The sequence below is a fragment of the Syngnathus floridae genome, chromosome 21, assembly GCF_059516105.1.
Source record: "Syngnathus floridae isolate MCC-2025c chromosome 21, RoL_Sflo_1.0, whole genome shotgun sequence".
Taxonomy (NCBI): Eukaryota; Metazoa; Chordata; class Actinopteri; order Syngnathiformes; family Syngnathidae; genus Syngnathus; species Syngnathus floridae.
This window is the reverse complement of record NC_142433.1, coordinates 8,712,280-8,725,239: the sequence shown is the minus strand read 5'-3', so window position 1 is coordinate 8,725,239 and position 12,960 is coordinate 8,712,280. Positions and strand designations below refer to the sequence as shown.

At 42.9% G+C, this 12,960-nt stretch overlaps 2 protein-coding genes and 1 long non-coding RNA gene across 3 annotated transcripts; 2 read left to right on the top strand and 1 right to left on the bottom strand.

Annotated features, from left to right (window-relative positions):
- Positions 1 to 770: 770 nt before the first annotated feature.
- Positions 771 to 4,683, top strand: mrpl53 (mitochondrial ribosomal protein L53). Its single transcript, XM_088365425.1, has 3 exons — positions 771 to 930; positions 1,220 to 1,332; positions 4,502 to 4,683. The coding sequence occupies exons 1-3, from the start codon at positions 836 to 838 to the stop codon at positions 4,615 to 4,617; spliced, it is 324 nt and encodes a 107-aa protein (XP_088221551.1). The 5' UTR covers positions 771 to 835; the 3' UTR covers positions 4,618 to 4,683.
- Positions 3,415 to 4,823, bottom strand: LOC148380501 (uncharacterized). Its single transcript, XR_015855067.1, has 2 exons — positions 4,430 to 4,823; positions 3,415 to 3,983 (listed from the first exon to the last, which is right to left on the bottom strand). It is a non-coding gene; the product is annotated as an uncharacterized LOC148380501 (long non-coding RNA).
- Positions 4,824 to 5,290: 467 nt separating this feature from the next.
- fabp4a (fatty acid binding protein 4a) lies at positions 5,291 to 6,232 on the top strand. Its single transcript, XM_088365424.1, has 4 exons — positions 5,291 to 5,456; positions 5,567 to 5,742; positions 5,816 to 5,917; positions 6,033 to 6,232. The coding sequence occupies exons 1-4, from the start codon at positions 5,384 to 5,386 to the stop codon at positions 6,084 to 6,086; spliced, it is 405 nt and encodes a 134-aa protein (XP_088221550.1). The 5' UTR covers positions 5,291 to 5,383; the 3' UTR covers positions 6,087 to 6,232.
- Positions 6,233 to 12,960: the final 6,728 nt, after the last annotated feature.

Below are 12,960 nucleotides of genomic sequence, written 5' to 3'. Positions count from 1 at the left end.
CAGTCAATATTTAATATTGTAGAATCAGCTGACTATGACAAAATTAACCTGTGTATTTTACAAGTAACATTTTAAATTGTCATTTTAAATCTTAACATTCATACTTTACCCATTTAAAAATAATAATGAATACAGGCATGATTAAACTAATTGAAACATGTTGAATGTGATATGTGCAAAATACCTTAAATAACTAAAAATATTTTATTGCATTACTTGAAAGGAGCAGCTGGTGCGTTCTATATTTAGCGATCTGATGATGGACTGAGAAGTCAGAATGAGTTTTCACTTCCTCTTGCGAGCTTTTTTTTTTCGAGTGTAAATGATGAACCAATCAATGTGTTATCGTGGCTCTGGCTTTCTTCCTGAAACCCAAATGTGACCGCCGCCTGCAACAGTGGAACCAAATACCAGCTAAATTTAGACATTTCCTTCACATACACAAAAACATTCGCACACACACACACATACAGCTAAGATAGTTTGATTTTACATTTCCCCAAAATCAAATCAAATTATGTCATCATTTTTTAAATATATAATTCTTAAATTATTTTGTTTATGATGAAAAATAATTTTGAATACATTTTAACCAATCCATTTTGAGAAAATATATCTAAATTACGAATCAAATATTGAACACAAACCAGCGTTTCTGTGTTATCAACCTCGAATAAAACATTTTCCCCTAAAATATCCGAGTTATTTACTTTTCCTCAATTGGCTGTGCGCTTTTTTCTGATTTGATTTGTCGTGTGGCGTCCTCCGGCGGCCACTTAGGAATAGCGCGCCGATCATTGCATCTCTTCCTTTCCGGGTGAAAGGTGAAACAAACATGGCGCCCGCCGTTCGAGCGACCGTGGTGTTGAAGGCGGTGAAGAAAATAGCCATCCACTTTTGTCCTTTCGAAGCCAACGTTCGCTCGACGCGGTAGGACTACTGTCGATTCATTTGGTGTATTTCACGCCGTGCTTAAAAGGTCGCTTTTACAATTTACACGGGTTGCGAATTAGCCACACCTTTTAACACTATGGAAATAAAATCGTTGTCATGTGCGATTTTTAGTCCTAGCCGTTTTATCCGGACGAAAAAGTTTCAACTATTGCATGCAAGAAACGTTTGCTAAATTACACTGATAGCTTAATAAAGGCCGGATGTGCTTAAAATGCAACGGACTGTATATAAGGCATCTGAAGTGTGTCTTCGTCGCCTCCTGTAGGGAATTCCTGGTCGTGGTGGGTTCGGAGAAGGCCAGATTGACCAATTCAAACTGCGAGGTGATATCCATGGTGAAACACGACAAGTCAGAACCAGTTGTGGATGTCATTTATGGTAAGGGTCGGCTCATTTATTTGCATAATAAAGGATGAAAATCGAATTGCCCATCGATGGCACAACGTTTGTCCAATTCCGTTGTGTACCTGTTGCACAATGACAATAAAACATTACCGTATTTTTTCGGACTAAAAGTCGCTCCGGAATATAGGTCGCATTAGCCATAAAATGCACAATAACGTGAAAAAAAAAACATATAAATTGCTCCGGAGTATGTCCCATTTTGGGGAAAATTTATTCAACAAAATCCAACACCAAGAACAGACATGAACAAGCAACAACAGGCTAAACCAGGCATGTCCAAAGTCCAGCCCGCGGGCCAAATCCGACCCCATATCGGCATCATATTTCATACGGCCCACAGCTTCGGTCTTATAATGTATTATTCATGGCCCGCCTGCACTGTCAAACTGAATTAAAAAAAAAAAAAAAAAATCATGACACCTGAAACTGTAATTCCTCCTATTACCAAAAGGTGGCAGCACCAGCCCTCTCCGCTCATTTCTGCCATGGCGACTGCAAAGAAAACAAGGAAAGTTGACATTGAGGGCCGTCGCTTTCAAGAGAAATGGGAATTACAATACTTCTTCACTGAAAATCAAGGCAATTGTGTTTGTCTAATTCGTAAAGAGACTGTTGCCTTGTTTAAGGATTTCAACCTAAAGAGACACCATCAGACTAAACATGCTAACACATACAACAAGCTAACAGGGAGTGACCGTGCTGATAAAGTGAAGCAGCTCCAAGCTGAACTGGCATCACAACAGCGATTCATCACGTGGGGCTGTGAGTCAAAAGTAAAAATTACTTAATATTAAATATTACAAAGTGGCCATGTTAATACTGTTGAAGTTATGAACCTGTAGACGTGACACAAACTATTACTTTCTGAAAAATATTGTAAATGACGAGCAAAATTCACTTGTTTGAAGTTTTAATAATAACAGACGACTTTGCATTACTTACAACTCCTTCTTAAAATGTTCACGAGGCAAAAATAATTTTAAACTCTTGTAAATTAAATTATTTCATACAGTTTGTTCAATGTTATCTGACTCTTCAGATATGAATGAAAGGCAGAATCTGTGTTTTTAAAGTTGTTCACATCTGCCTGAGTGGCTTATATTTGGTTATTTTGTCATTTAAAAAATAAAGGCAATTGGGGCAATGAAATTTGTTTCATAACAGTATGTATTTGCATGAAATGTTTGTCGTTAAAAAATGCCTGAAAAAAGTAATGGTCCCCGGTGTTAGAGATTCGCTCACTCCAACTTATTTTGCAAGAACCACACGAGAGACAAGCAAGTCCTTTTAGACACCTGCAGGTGGAGAGTCCATTCGTCGCTGTGCGTGCAGCGATGTTCGAATGGAGGTCTGAACTCTCCTTCCTGCAAGAGGATATTTATTAAGAGAAACAGAGTGGGGGTATGAGTGGGCTGAATAGAAAGCCCTTGTCCTCAAGTCTAAACATCTCAGGGGATGTTTTACGACCTTGTGATAAGGAGGACAAGGTAAGGTATTTATTACCTGTTCCATTCCAACATAATCCTATGATAAAGATAACCTGGAAAAACCTAACACCCGGGCCCCTTCACTTTATCAAATCTGGCCCTCCTTGCAAACGTTTGGACACCCCTGGACTAAACGATAGGTATGCCAACGTGACATAAACACAAACAAAGAGCTGAGAATGGGCCTGACGTAACAGAGTTATTCAAATAACTATTACATAAATAACACGTTTATAAAACCATCTGTGTCACTCCAATTCATTAAATCCATCGATCGTCCTTTATGTCAACAATGCCGGCTGGGTGTGCGCTGCTGACGGCGGTTGCACTTCAAAATATTCCACAGGCCCATATAACGATATATAAATTATATATCAAATAACGATTATATAAACAATAATATTATCAAACCATCTGTGTCACTCCAAATCATTAAATCCATCGATCAAATTCCTCGTCCTTTGTCAACAACGCTGTGCATGCGCCCTGTCGTCAGCCTCATCGTTATTCCACAGATCTAGTATATAACTATATTGTAGCGTTAACAAAGTACAAGGAAAGACATAGGTTTGGTAAACGGCTTTTTATTTAACAAAACAAGAGTTCAACGAGCCAACAACTACTGAACTGTAACGATAAAAACATATACAAGTTGCTACACGAAATAAAATATCAAATAACTGTAACATAAATAGTTCACCGCCACACGGCCCCAAGCACCGGCGTCGACTTCCAGGCGTGTGGCGGCGTGGACTTCCATCCCCGGAGGTGGCACTTCCAGCCACGGAGGTGGAAGAGAGCTCCATAGAATAGGACCGGGCGTGCGTAAAAGCCATGTCCGAGCCCCATCCACGTCACCGGACAGCCACCCGGCTGAGCGCCGGCCCCCGACTTCCATCCACGGAGGTGAAAGAGAGCTCCGTAGAGCAGGACGGGGCGTGCGTAAAAGCCATAATAGTTTTTCAAACCTTCTGTGTCACTCCAAATCATTAAATCCTTCAAACTCTTCGTCCTCCGTGTAACTTACAAACAAAGCTGCTAATGATGCCGGTAGTCCGTGGGGCCCTTCGTCATCTTCGTGATCCCGTGATCGCATCTTTGTCCTTTATGTCAACAACCGCCGCACCGCGGACGTCACTTGAAATTCAAATTACAGTAATCCCTTGTTACATCGCGGTTCGTTTATCAGAGTTTAAAAAAAAAAAAAAAATTTTTTTTTTTTTTTTAAAATTTTGAACATTTGTGAAAAAATTCACATACGTCGCTCCTCAGTGTAAGTCGCCCCCTCACCCAAACTATGAAAAAAAACGCGACTTATAGTCTGAAAAATACGGTATAGTCTCAGTGCAGCTCCTCAATTTACGTTGACATCACCAAGATGCCACAAGATGACGCAAAAGCATTACATCACCAAGATGCCACAAGATGGCGCAAAAGCATTAAGTATGACGGAGGTTGAACTAAGCTTCCGCTGCTGCCACATGTCATTCATCCTTTTTATGAGTGCAAACACATGCATCTCTACCATAGGTCAAGAGCGCCTCACCGTCCCATTGTGTGCGCGCCGTTTGACTTTTACTCACACTTCCCTTTGTCCAACCGGCCTTTGTGTCATTGTTGTGAGCAGATCCTCACGCTTTTGTCTTCCTCCTCAGTGAATGGCGAGAGGCTGCTGATGAAGGGCGCCAACCTGACCAGCAGCGAGATGCTCAGCACTTTCCAGGCTCGGTGCACGTCCAAGGACCCCCAAGCCAAGGCTGCGGCCAAATAACAAAGAACAATCACAATACTACTGTGTACAGGACTGGATATTTATAATAAAGCATGTATCATCTGATTTTTATAAGCCACCGTGTGGGTACAACTTAAATCCTCTCCAAAAAGTCGATCCACAGAGGGCCATGTTACATAATCTGCCTGATTGGTTGCGGGACGGGATCTTTACTCAGATTATGTAGGGAGGATATTTGGCAAGCGATGACCTTTAATACACAAGTGCTTTTTCTGAAGCACAGAAAAGAATGACCAAACAAACTTTCACCCAGTCAAGTGTCTTTTGTGCACTTAAAATACCCGAGAATTGACTAGATGGTTCGGTTCAAGTAACATTAACAAATGCATCATGTTCCAGTCAGCAATTTTATCAATAAATTTGAGTTCACTTCTCAAAGCAAAGTTCTTTTTTAAGTGATAGCTCATATTATGTTGAATTGTAAAACAATTGTTCCACCCAAAAGTAGAGACTTATTTTCACATTATATGGACAAAAAGTTTACGTTAATGCCGTATGTTTGATTGTAAAACCTTTCCACAATGACTTTCATGAAAAATTAATATCCCGTCATGACTTTCAGTAGTGTTAGGCAAAGATGCTCATAGCAAGCAGGGTGAAGCCGGGGGCGGGGTTTTGCACCCCCGTCCCCTTTTCTGATTGGACCTGCGTGCCTCATAAATACTGGGAGCGCTTACTCCGCTGCCAGACTTTGGAGCTTAAACAAGTTTGGAATACCAGCATAAAAACAAAGACTTTTGCAACCATGGTCGAGAAGTTTGTCGGGACGTGGAAGATGGTTTCCAGCGAGAACTTTGACGACTACATGAAAGCCATTGGTAGGATAAATGTTTTGTTGATTACATTTTTTTAAACACAAAGCCATCATTGTGCATGGAATCCCCTTTGGACCCCCCCCCCCTTACCGTGTGCTCGTGGTGGCGCGCAGGTGTCGGCTTCGCCATCCGGCAGGTGGGCAACCGTACCAAGCCCAACTTGATCGTGACAGTGGACGACCGGGGCGCCATCAGCATGAAGACACAGAGCACATTCAAGACGTCCGAGATCAAGTTCAAGCTCGACGAGCCCTTCGAGGAGACCACCGCCGACGACAGGAAGACGCGGGTTCGAATCCCACACTCACCTCGCCTCTGTTGATTTTCGTCCGCTGACCTGAATGACTCACTCTTGTGCGCAGAGCGTCATCAGCTTGGAGAATGGCAAACTCGTGCAGAAGCAGTCCTGGGACGGCAAAGAGACGCGCATCGAAAGAGAGGTCACTGATGGCAAGTTAATAGCGGTGAGCATTTGCTTCAGCATTTGCGAGTCTTGTGATTGGACTGTTGATCCGCATTTGTAGGATGGAATGAATTTCCAGAGATGTACCTCATGTGGGCTCACTGTTTTTTGCGCAGAGGTGCATCATGGGAGATGTGGTGGCAGTGAGGACATACGTGAGGGAGGCGTGATGACGTGGCCACCGTCGCTAGCACCACCGTGCCGGACCCATGACAGGCTCAGTTTCATGAGCGTCCATTTTGTCTAGTTTTGTTTTGGTGTGTTTGCTCCAAAATCCTGAAAATGGTGCAAATTTCAATAAAGCTAATTTGTCAAAGTGTGCCTTTTACTACCGATAACAATCGGCCTGGACGGAGCCAAAATGGCTTCCTGCCTTTGATTGCTTGCGCTCCATCCGCAGCTCAAACAGCAAAATCTTGAAAAGGTCAGCGAGCTTGATGTCCGATTCCCCTCCGGCAGTAGGAACATCCGCTCTGGCCGGTGCATCACATAGAGGAAATGTCTTCTTTTTTTCTCTCCTTGCAAGAGGTCAAACATTTCCCATTGCACATGTCGAGCAAGCTGAAGGAATGTATAAGGGGTCACTTGAGGTCACAAAGACAGATTTTGTTTTTCATCCTGAAATGAAACAGAAGTCAGTCACATTAGCCATGTTGCACAAATCCAACTTTGAATTTGTGCTGTGCATAACAGCATCCCGCCGTTTGCGAACAATGGAAAAGCGACCATACCCGAAGGGAAAGTGTTCAATGAATAGCGCTGACACGGCGGAGCAGGCGTACCGAAAGTCTTGACTGCTGTTTTCCTTCCCATGTTTGAACCTTATCGCTACTGAGAGCGGGGAGGGAGCTTTCTGGGAAGGTTTGCCGCACAAACGGGCAAGTGGCGCAGGAAGCAATGCAATAGTCACAAGGCAGCCGTTTGGTGTTGTTTCCATCAATCCAGCCAGGCTTTGCAAACGCGTATGCGCTCCATCCCCGGAGAAAAAGCACAGTTGGCTCACCTCAGAGGTGCTGCAAAGGGAAAGCGGGGATTGCTTTTGTTTGAAAGGCTCTCGGTCACGTCCTCGGCACAACATCTGGAAAGTTCCACTTGAGCGGGAGCGTGGACGCCCTTCCTCTGCTTGTCCTCGTCTTAAGCTTGACGAGAACTTTAAGAACAATACGACGTGACCTTTTTCGCAACCTAAAAACAGCCAAGGCACAAAGTGTTCGTATGATTTCCAACTTCAGTTGAACGCTTAAAACGTGTACAAATCTTGCCAAAACATTCTCCAATTGTGAAAGAACAGACAGTTCACAACGCCCCACTCAACTTTTGAGTCAGAAAAACAAGAGCGCCCCCCCCTCAGCATGCGTTCCTGTCCCCTGTCAGGATCATGGAAATCTTTCAAGTGAAGCTACACAAACAAATGCAAGACAATGGCCTTCAGGCCCACTTTCAAGGCCCACTTTCGCTAATCTTGCGTTTATGCAAGAAAAATCAGACAAGCTATGGGCGTATAAATTAGACTGACTTAAATCTTTTAAGTTTGCTGAAATGTTTATTTGTCAGCATTGTATGGACACAGCATGAAGAACCCAAACATCTGGCGTCTGCAACTTCTACAAGTCAGCAATCAGCAACATGACCACATTCGGAGCTTCAAATGAGATTTGAATGCAAGTGATTCATTTCTACATTTGTTTTGCTTCCCCACTTCTTTCACCTCCTGTGCTACATTAGATTGTTTTCAGGGCTGTTTGTTTTGTTATCATGTCTACCTCCCCCAGTTTCCTCTCCAGGGATGGCGCAATCTTGCCGTTTCTGTTTGGAACGTGAAACTTCTCCGGCGTGATCCCATTTTCCTCCTCTGCCGTCCGGACTTTCCCGCTAAAGAAGGCTCGGCGGCCTTGACTCGCCGCGCTATTAGCAAAGGATGGTTAACCTCCTGCACACTCTTTTTTTTTTTTCCTTTGTTTTTGTGAGGTGACGTGTGCACATTAGGCGATAACGGGCAGGCTGAGAAGCCATTAAGGCACAGGATGAGCGATTGTTTACTCTTGTAAACAGGCCTTTGAACAGCCCCTCGTTAAAGCTCATAGGACTTATCGACCTTGTGGGGCTCCGAGAGTCGAGAGGGGAAGACTGAGCCGACGCCCGTGTGAAAATCGGCGGGATGCCATCCAGCTGGACGGTGGACACGCACAACTGCGGGTTAAAAAAGCAAACACTTCTGAAGACTTGTTTTTTTGAGGGAGGGAGGTAGGGCGGAAGGTAGGGACAGACAGACAGACGGACAGACAGACCGCCAGGTTGGCCAAGACAAAGGCAAAGACAGACCAATGATTGGAGGCCAACGGATAGATTGACCATCTGCAGACCAACCAGCCCATGGACAGACTGACAGAGCAACCAACAGACAGGCCGACTAACAGACTGACCACTGGCACCCCCCCTGAAAAAAAAATCTCTATAAAATGACAAGATAGTAGGAAACGAGCCAATAAGTTCCAAATCCAGCCAATCCCTTTGATCCCGGCGTAACATCTCAGGATTAATTGGAGATGGCAAAGAATTTTGACACAAGGTAAGTCTGGATTTGACCCGCTTGAGGAATTAACAATCACATGATGCCCTGCCGCTCGAGAAGGGATGTTAGTGACCCTCCTTTTGTCCCGACCAACATTCCTTGAACCCCAAGCCTCCTGTCGAGCTCCTGGCTGCTTATACAAGGAAGCAAAAAAAGCGGCCGGGACAATGGCCAAAGAATTTCCACAAGCTGCTGACACTTGGACGTTATTAAAGCGGATGAAAAATGACTTGTTGGACTCCTGAAAACTGACAAGAGACTCACTAAGTTCACCCCCATGTTCTTAGCCAACGTGTTGGTTACATAACCGTGAATATAAAAAAAAAAAAAAAAAAAAAAAAAAAGAAAAGAAAAAAAGGCATTCAAGGAAGAATTTGTGGCTAGAGAGAGCCCGTGAAGACAAAACAGACAGGTTTGCGAGCGACAGTGATGATGGAGTGCTGTTGTTCCTTAGAGACTACATCGAGGATGGCGCAGATGTGCGCCATAGGCACATCAGTCCGGCATGACCAAAGGACTGACAAACTGACCAATGTTCTGACTGACTAATGAACAAAGAGAACTTTGGCCACCTTGTGCCCCCGCCCCCCGAAGCCATCTGTACTGTAATCCCTGCAGGTCGGTCATGTTTTACGGAGGTCAGCGTTTGCCGACCGCCGGGATCCCACGCATCGACGTCCGCCTCGCTGCCTCCATTCATAGGGGCGGCGGGGGGGGGGGAAAATCCTTTTTACAACCGGCATACCGAACACTTAAATGCAACACAAGCCCGGTCAGCATTTACGGCAGAACGAGAGAGAGGGGCTGGATGTGGACAGAAAGGGGCCGAGTTGGCGCATATTGACCAAATTTGTGATCTACAGCATATAAATCAAGATGAAGAAAGGAACATGTGTCCAAACTTGGCTGACTTTTGTTTGCCACAATGAATGAATTGGCTTTGGCCGACCTCTAGTGGTGACAACAGGAAGCTCATTCAAACCCCTCTCGTCAAGAAGGCATTCAGCTAGCTAGCGATGCAACGGAGGATTTTGTTATGACCTGAAAACATTTGTATTTTATCGTAACTGCCGGCTGACAAATCAAATGTTCTTTCACTAGATAACTGGTCGCTGATGAAAATAAGAGAAATTCCAAGGGTAAATCAAGCATTATACATTTTGATACATACAAATATCATTTATATCACCTGAATAAACAAAATAATTTCTTTCAGACAAGTTATTCAATTATAGAAATACATGGATTCAACATTAGTAATAATGTAGACCCCATCCCTGCCTTGTTACATTTATTTTTGTTCTTTTTTTAACATGCAAACATGTTTTTGTTTAATTAAAAAAAAAATCTATTTAACACACCAGATGGCCAAACAGGCAAATCTGCTTGCTGCTTTCCATTGACAAATGTCACGATTCTTATTCTTCTACAAAGTCATGCAAGACTCAGTTGACATCAAAAGTTACAATCGGAAGGAAACCACACAGAAGAGCAAAACAGGTCGCCGGAGCACTTTTACATAGAATTGACGACAGGTTAAGGCAACAGAATCAAATTCCCGCGATTGGTTGTTTTTCATGTTCCACTTAAAGCTGATTAAAAAATAAATAAATAAATAAATAAATAAATAAATAAATAAATAAATAAATAAATAAATAAATAAATAAATAAATAAATAAATAAATAAATAAGTCCTCCAACAGGCGTGAGGGAGCTTCTTTTTTTTTTTTTTTTAGACCACATCAGCAGCTACAATCGCTTGCTTTATCAGCATGACGAAGGGTGACAATTAATAGTGGAACAAACAGAATCAGGCGGCTCGGTGGGGCACTGGGTAGCACGTCCGCCTCACAATTAGGAGGGTGCGGGTTCGATTCCACAACAGGTGTTGTGCTCGATTTGGTTCCCCCGTGAGATTTTGTTCCCCCTGCCGCGGGAGCGCGCACAGCTTGTTTGGAAAGCGAAAAACCGATGCCGTACGGCGTCGTACGGCGTCAGCACTATGTTGTTTTCAATAAAAACATGAAGAATTCACGTTTGCGTCAGTCAATTTTAATTTTTATAAAGGATTATTCTCATTTGATGTCTTTAAATTCATCCGCGTTCTGCCATTGAAGCGGGGTGCATTCAAAGACCAGTCGTAAAGACGGAACACTCACTCACTTCAAAAAGCAACGATATAATTACGTGAGCTCTTTGCATAAACCTCGATGCAAAGAAACTCCTCCTTTTGGGTACCGTTACATGCTACAAGGAGTAAATATTACAAAGGAGACTTTATTCTTAATTGTAATCATCAGTCATCCATCCATTTTATTACTCAGGTATTTTCAAAGCGAATTAATATTGTTGCATTTATTAATTTGCTTTAAAATGACAGCGCAATATAATTAAAAGCTGACACTCTAGCAATGTCAAACGTGTTCATTTAAGAAAAAGCCACACAAGTTTTGTGATCAAATCTTTCATAACGACAATGATTTGAGTGAATTGATTTGAATGAATAATTGAGAAGAAATTTCAGTTCTGAAGGCTCCTTTTGTCCCAAGCAAAGTGAAAGGTGGTGGGATAAAAATTGTAACAGGAACGCTATAAAAAATGTCAAGGCGTGAATATTTGTGCCCCCCTCCCATTTTGAGAACGGTGAGTCCTGGACATCGACTGGCTTTTTTTCTGTCTTCCTGGGGGTCTGCTCAGGTAGTGTGGCAAATTTGAACAGGTTCCCTCATTCCTGGCCCAAGTTACAGGGGGGGGAACATATCCTCACGCGTGGCCCGTGAGGATATGTTCCCCCCCCTTATTTTGAGAACGGTGAGTCCTAGACTCCAACTGTTTTTTTTCTGTCTTCCTGGGGGTCTGCTCAGGTAGTTTGGCAAATTTGAACAGGTTCCCTCATTCCTAGGCCAAATTACAAGGGGGGAACATATCCTCACGGGTGGCCCGTGAGGATATGTTCCCCCCCCTTATTTTGAGAACGGTGAGTCCTAGACTCCAACTGTTTTTTTTCTGTCTACCTGGGGGTCTGCTCAGGTAGTTTGGCAAATTTGAACAGGTTCCCTCATTCCTAGGCCGAATTACAGGGGGGGAACATATCCTCACGGGTGGCCCGTGAGGATATGTTCCCCCCCCTTATTTTGAGAACGGTGAGTCCTAGACTCCAACTGTTTTTTTTCTGTCTTCCTGGGGGTCTGCTCAGGTAGTTTGGCAAATTTGAACAGGTTCCCTCATTCCTAGGCCAAATTACAGGGGGGGGACATATCCTCACGGGTGGCCCGTGAGGATATGTTCCCCCCCCTTATTTTGAGAACGGTGAGTCCTAGACTCCAACTGTTTTTTTTCTGTCTTCCTGGGGGTCTGCTCAGGTAGTTTTGCAAATTTGAACAGGTTCCCTCATTCCTAGCCCAAGTTACAGGGGGGAACATATCCTCACGGGTGCCCGGTGAGGATATGTCCCCGCCCCCCCTCATTTTGAGAACGGTGAGTCCGAGACTCCAACTGTTTTTTTCTGATGATTTGTGCAGTGATACTGTTATTAATGCACTTTATCAATGTCTTTGGCCTTATTTTGGTCAAACAACTTTGTTTCGTTATCATATAACATACATCAAAAATAATGACTTTAAACTTTATTAAAAAACATTATCTATTTGTTTATTTATTTATTTAACATCAAATATTGTAAAGTTATCAGTGCACGTCTGTCAATAATTTCAATAAAATGTGTAAAGAACAAAATTAATGCCAATTGAGTTATGCCAGTTATAATCTCTTAATAACGTTGTTGGGCCACTAATTGGCCCGACAACAATATTAAGATATTCAACGTCTTAACTTCATTGATAATTTTGCAAGATATAATTCAATAAACAGTACTAATACAGACAGACCTTGAGTCTGTAGCCCAAGTTACAGGGAGGGAAACATATCCTCACGGGTGCCCTGTGAGAATATGTTCCCCCCCATTTAAAACGGTGTAAATGTAAATAAATGATTTGTGCACTGATAACTTTACAATATTGGATGTTAAATAAATAAATAAACAAATAGATAATAATGTTTTTTAATAAAGTTTAAAGTCATTATTTTTGATGTATGTTATATGATAACGAAACAAAGTTGTTTGACCAAAATAAGGCCAAAGACATTGATAAAGTGCATTAATAACAGTATCACTGCACAAATCATCAGAAAAAAACAGTTGGAGTCTCGGACTCACCGTTCTCAAAATGAGTGGGGGCGGGGACATATCCTCACCGGGCACCCGTGAGGATATGTTCCCCCCCTGTAACTTGGGCCAGGAATGAGGGAACCTGTTCAAATTTGCCACACTACCTGAGCAGACCCCCAGGAAGACAGAAAAAAAGCCAGTCGATGTCCAGGACTCACCGTTCTCAAAATGGGAGGGGGGCACAAATATTCACGCCTTGACATTTTTTATAGCGTTCCTGTTACAATTTTTATCCCACCACCTT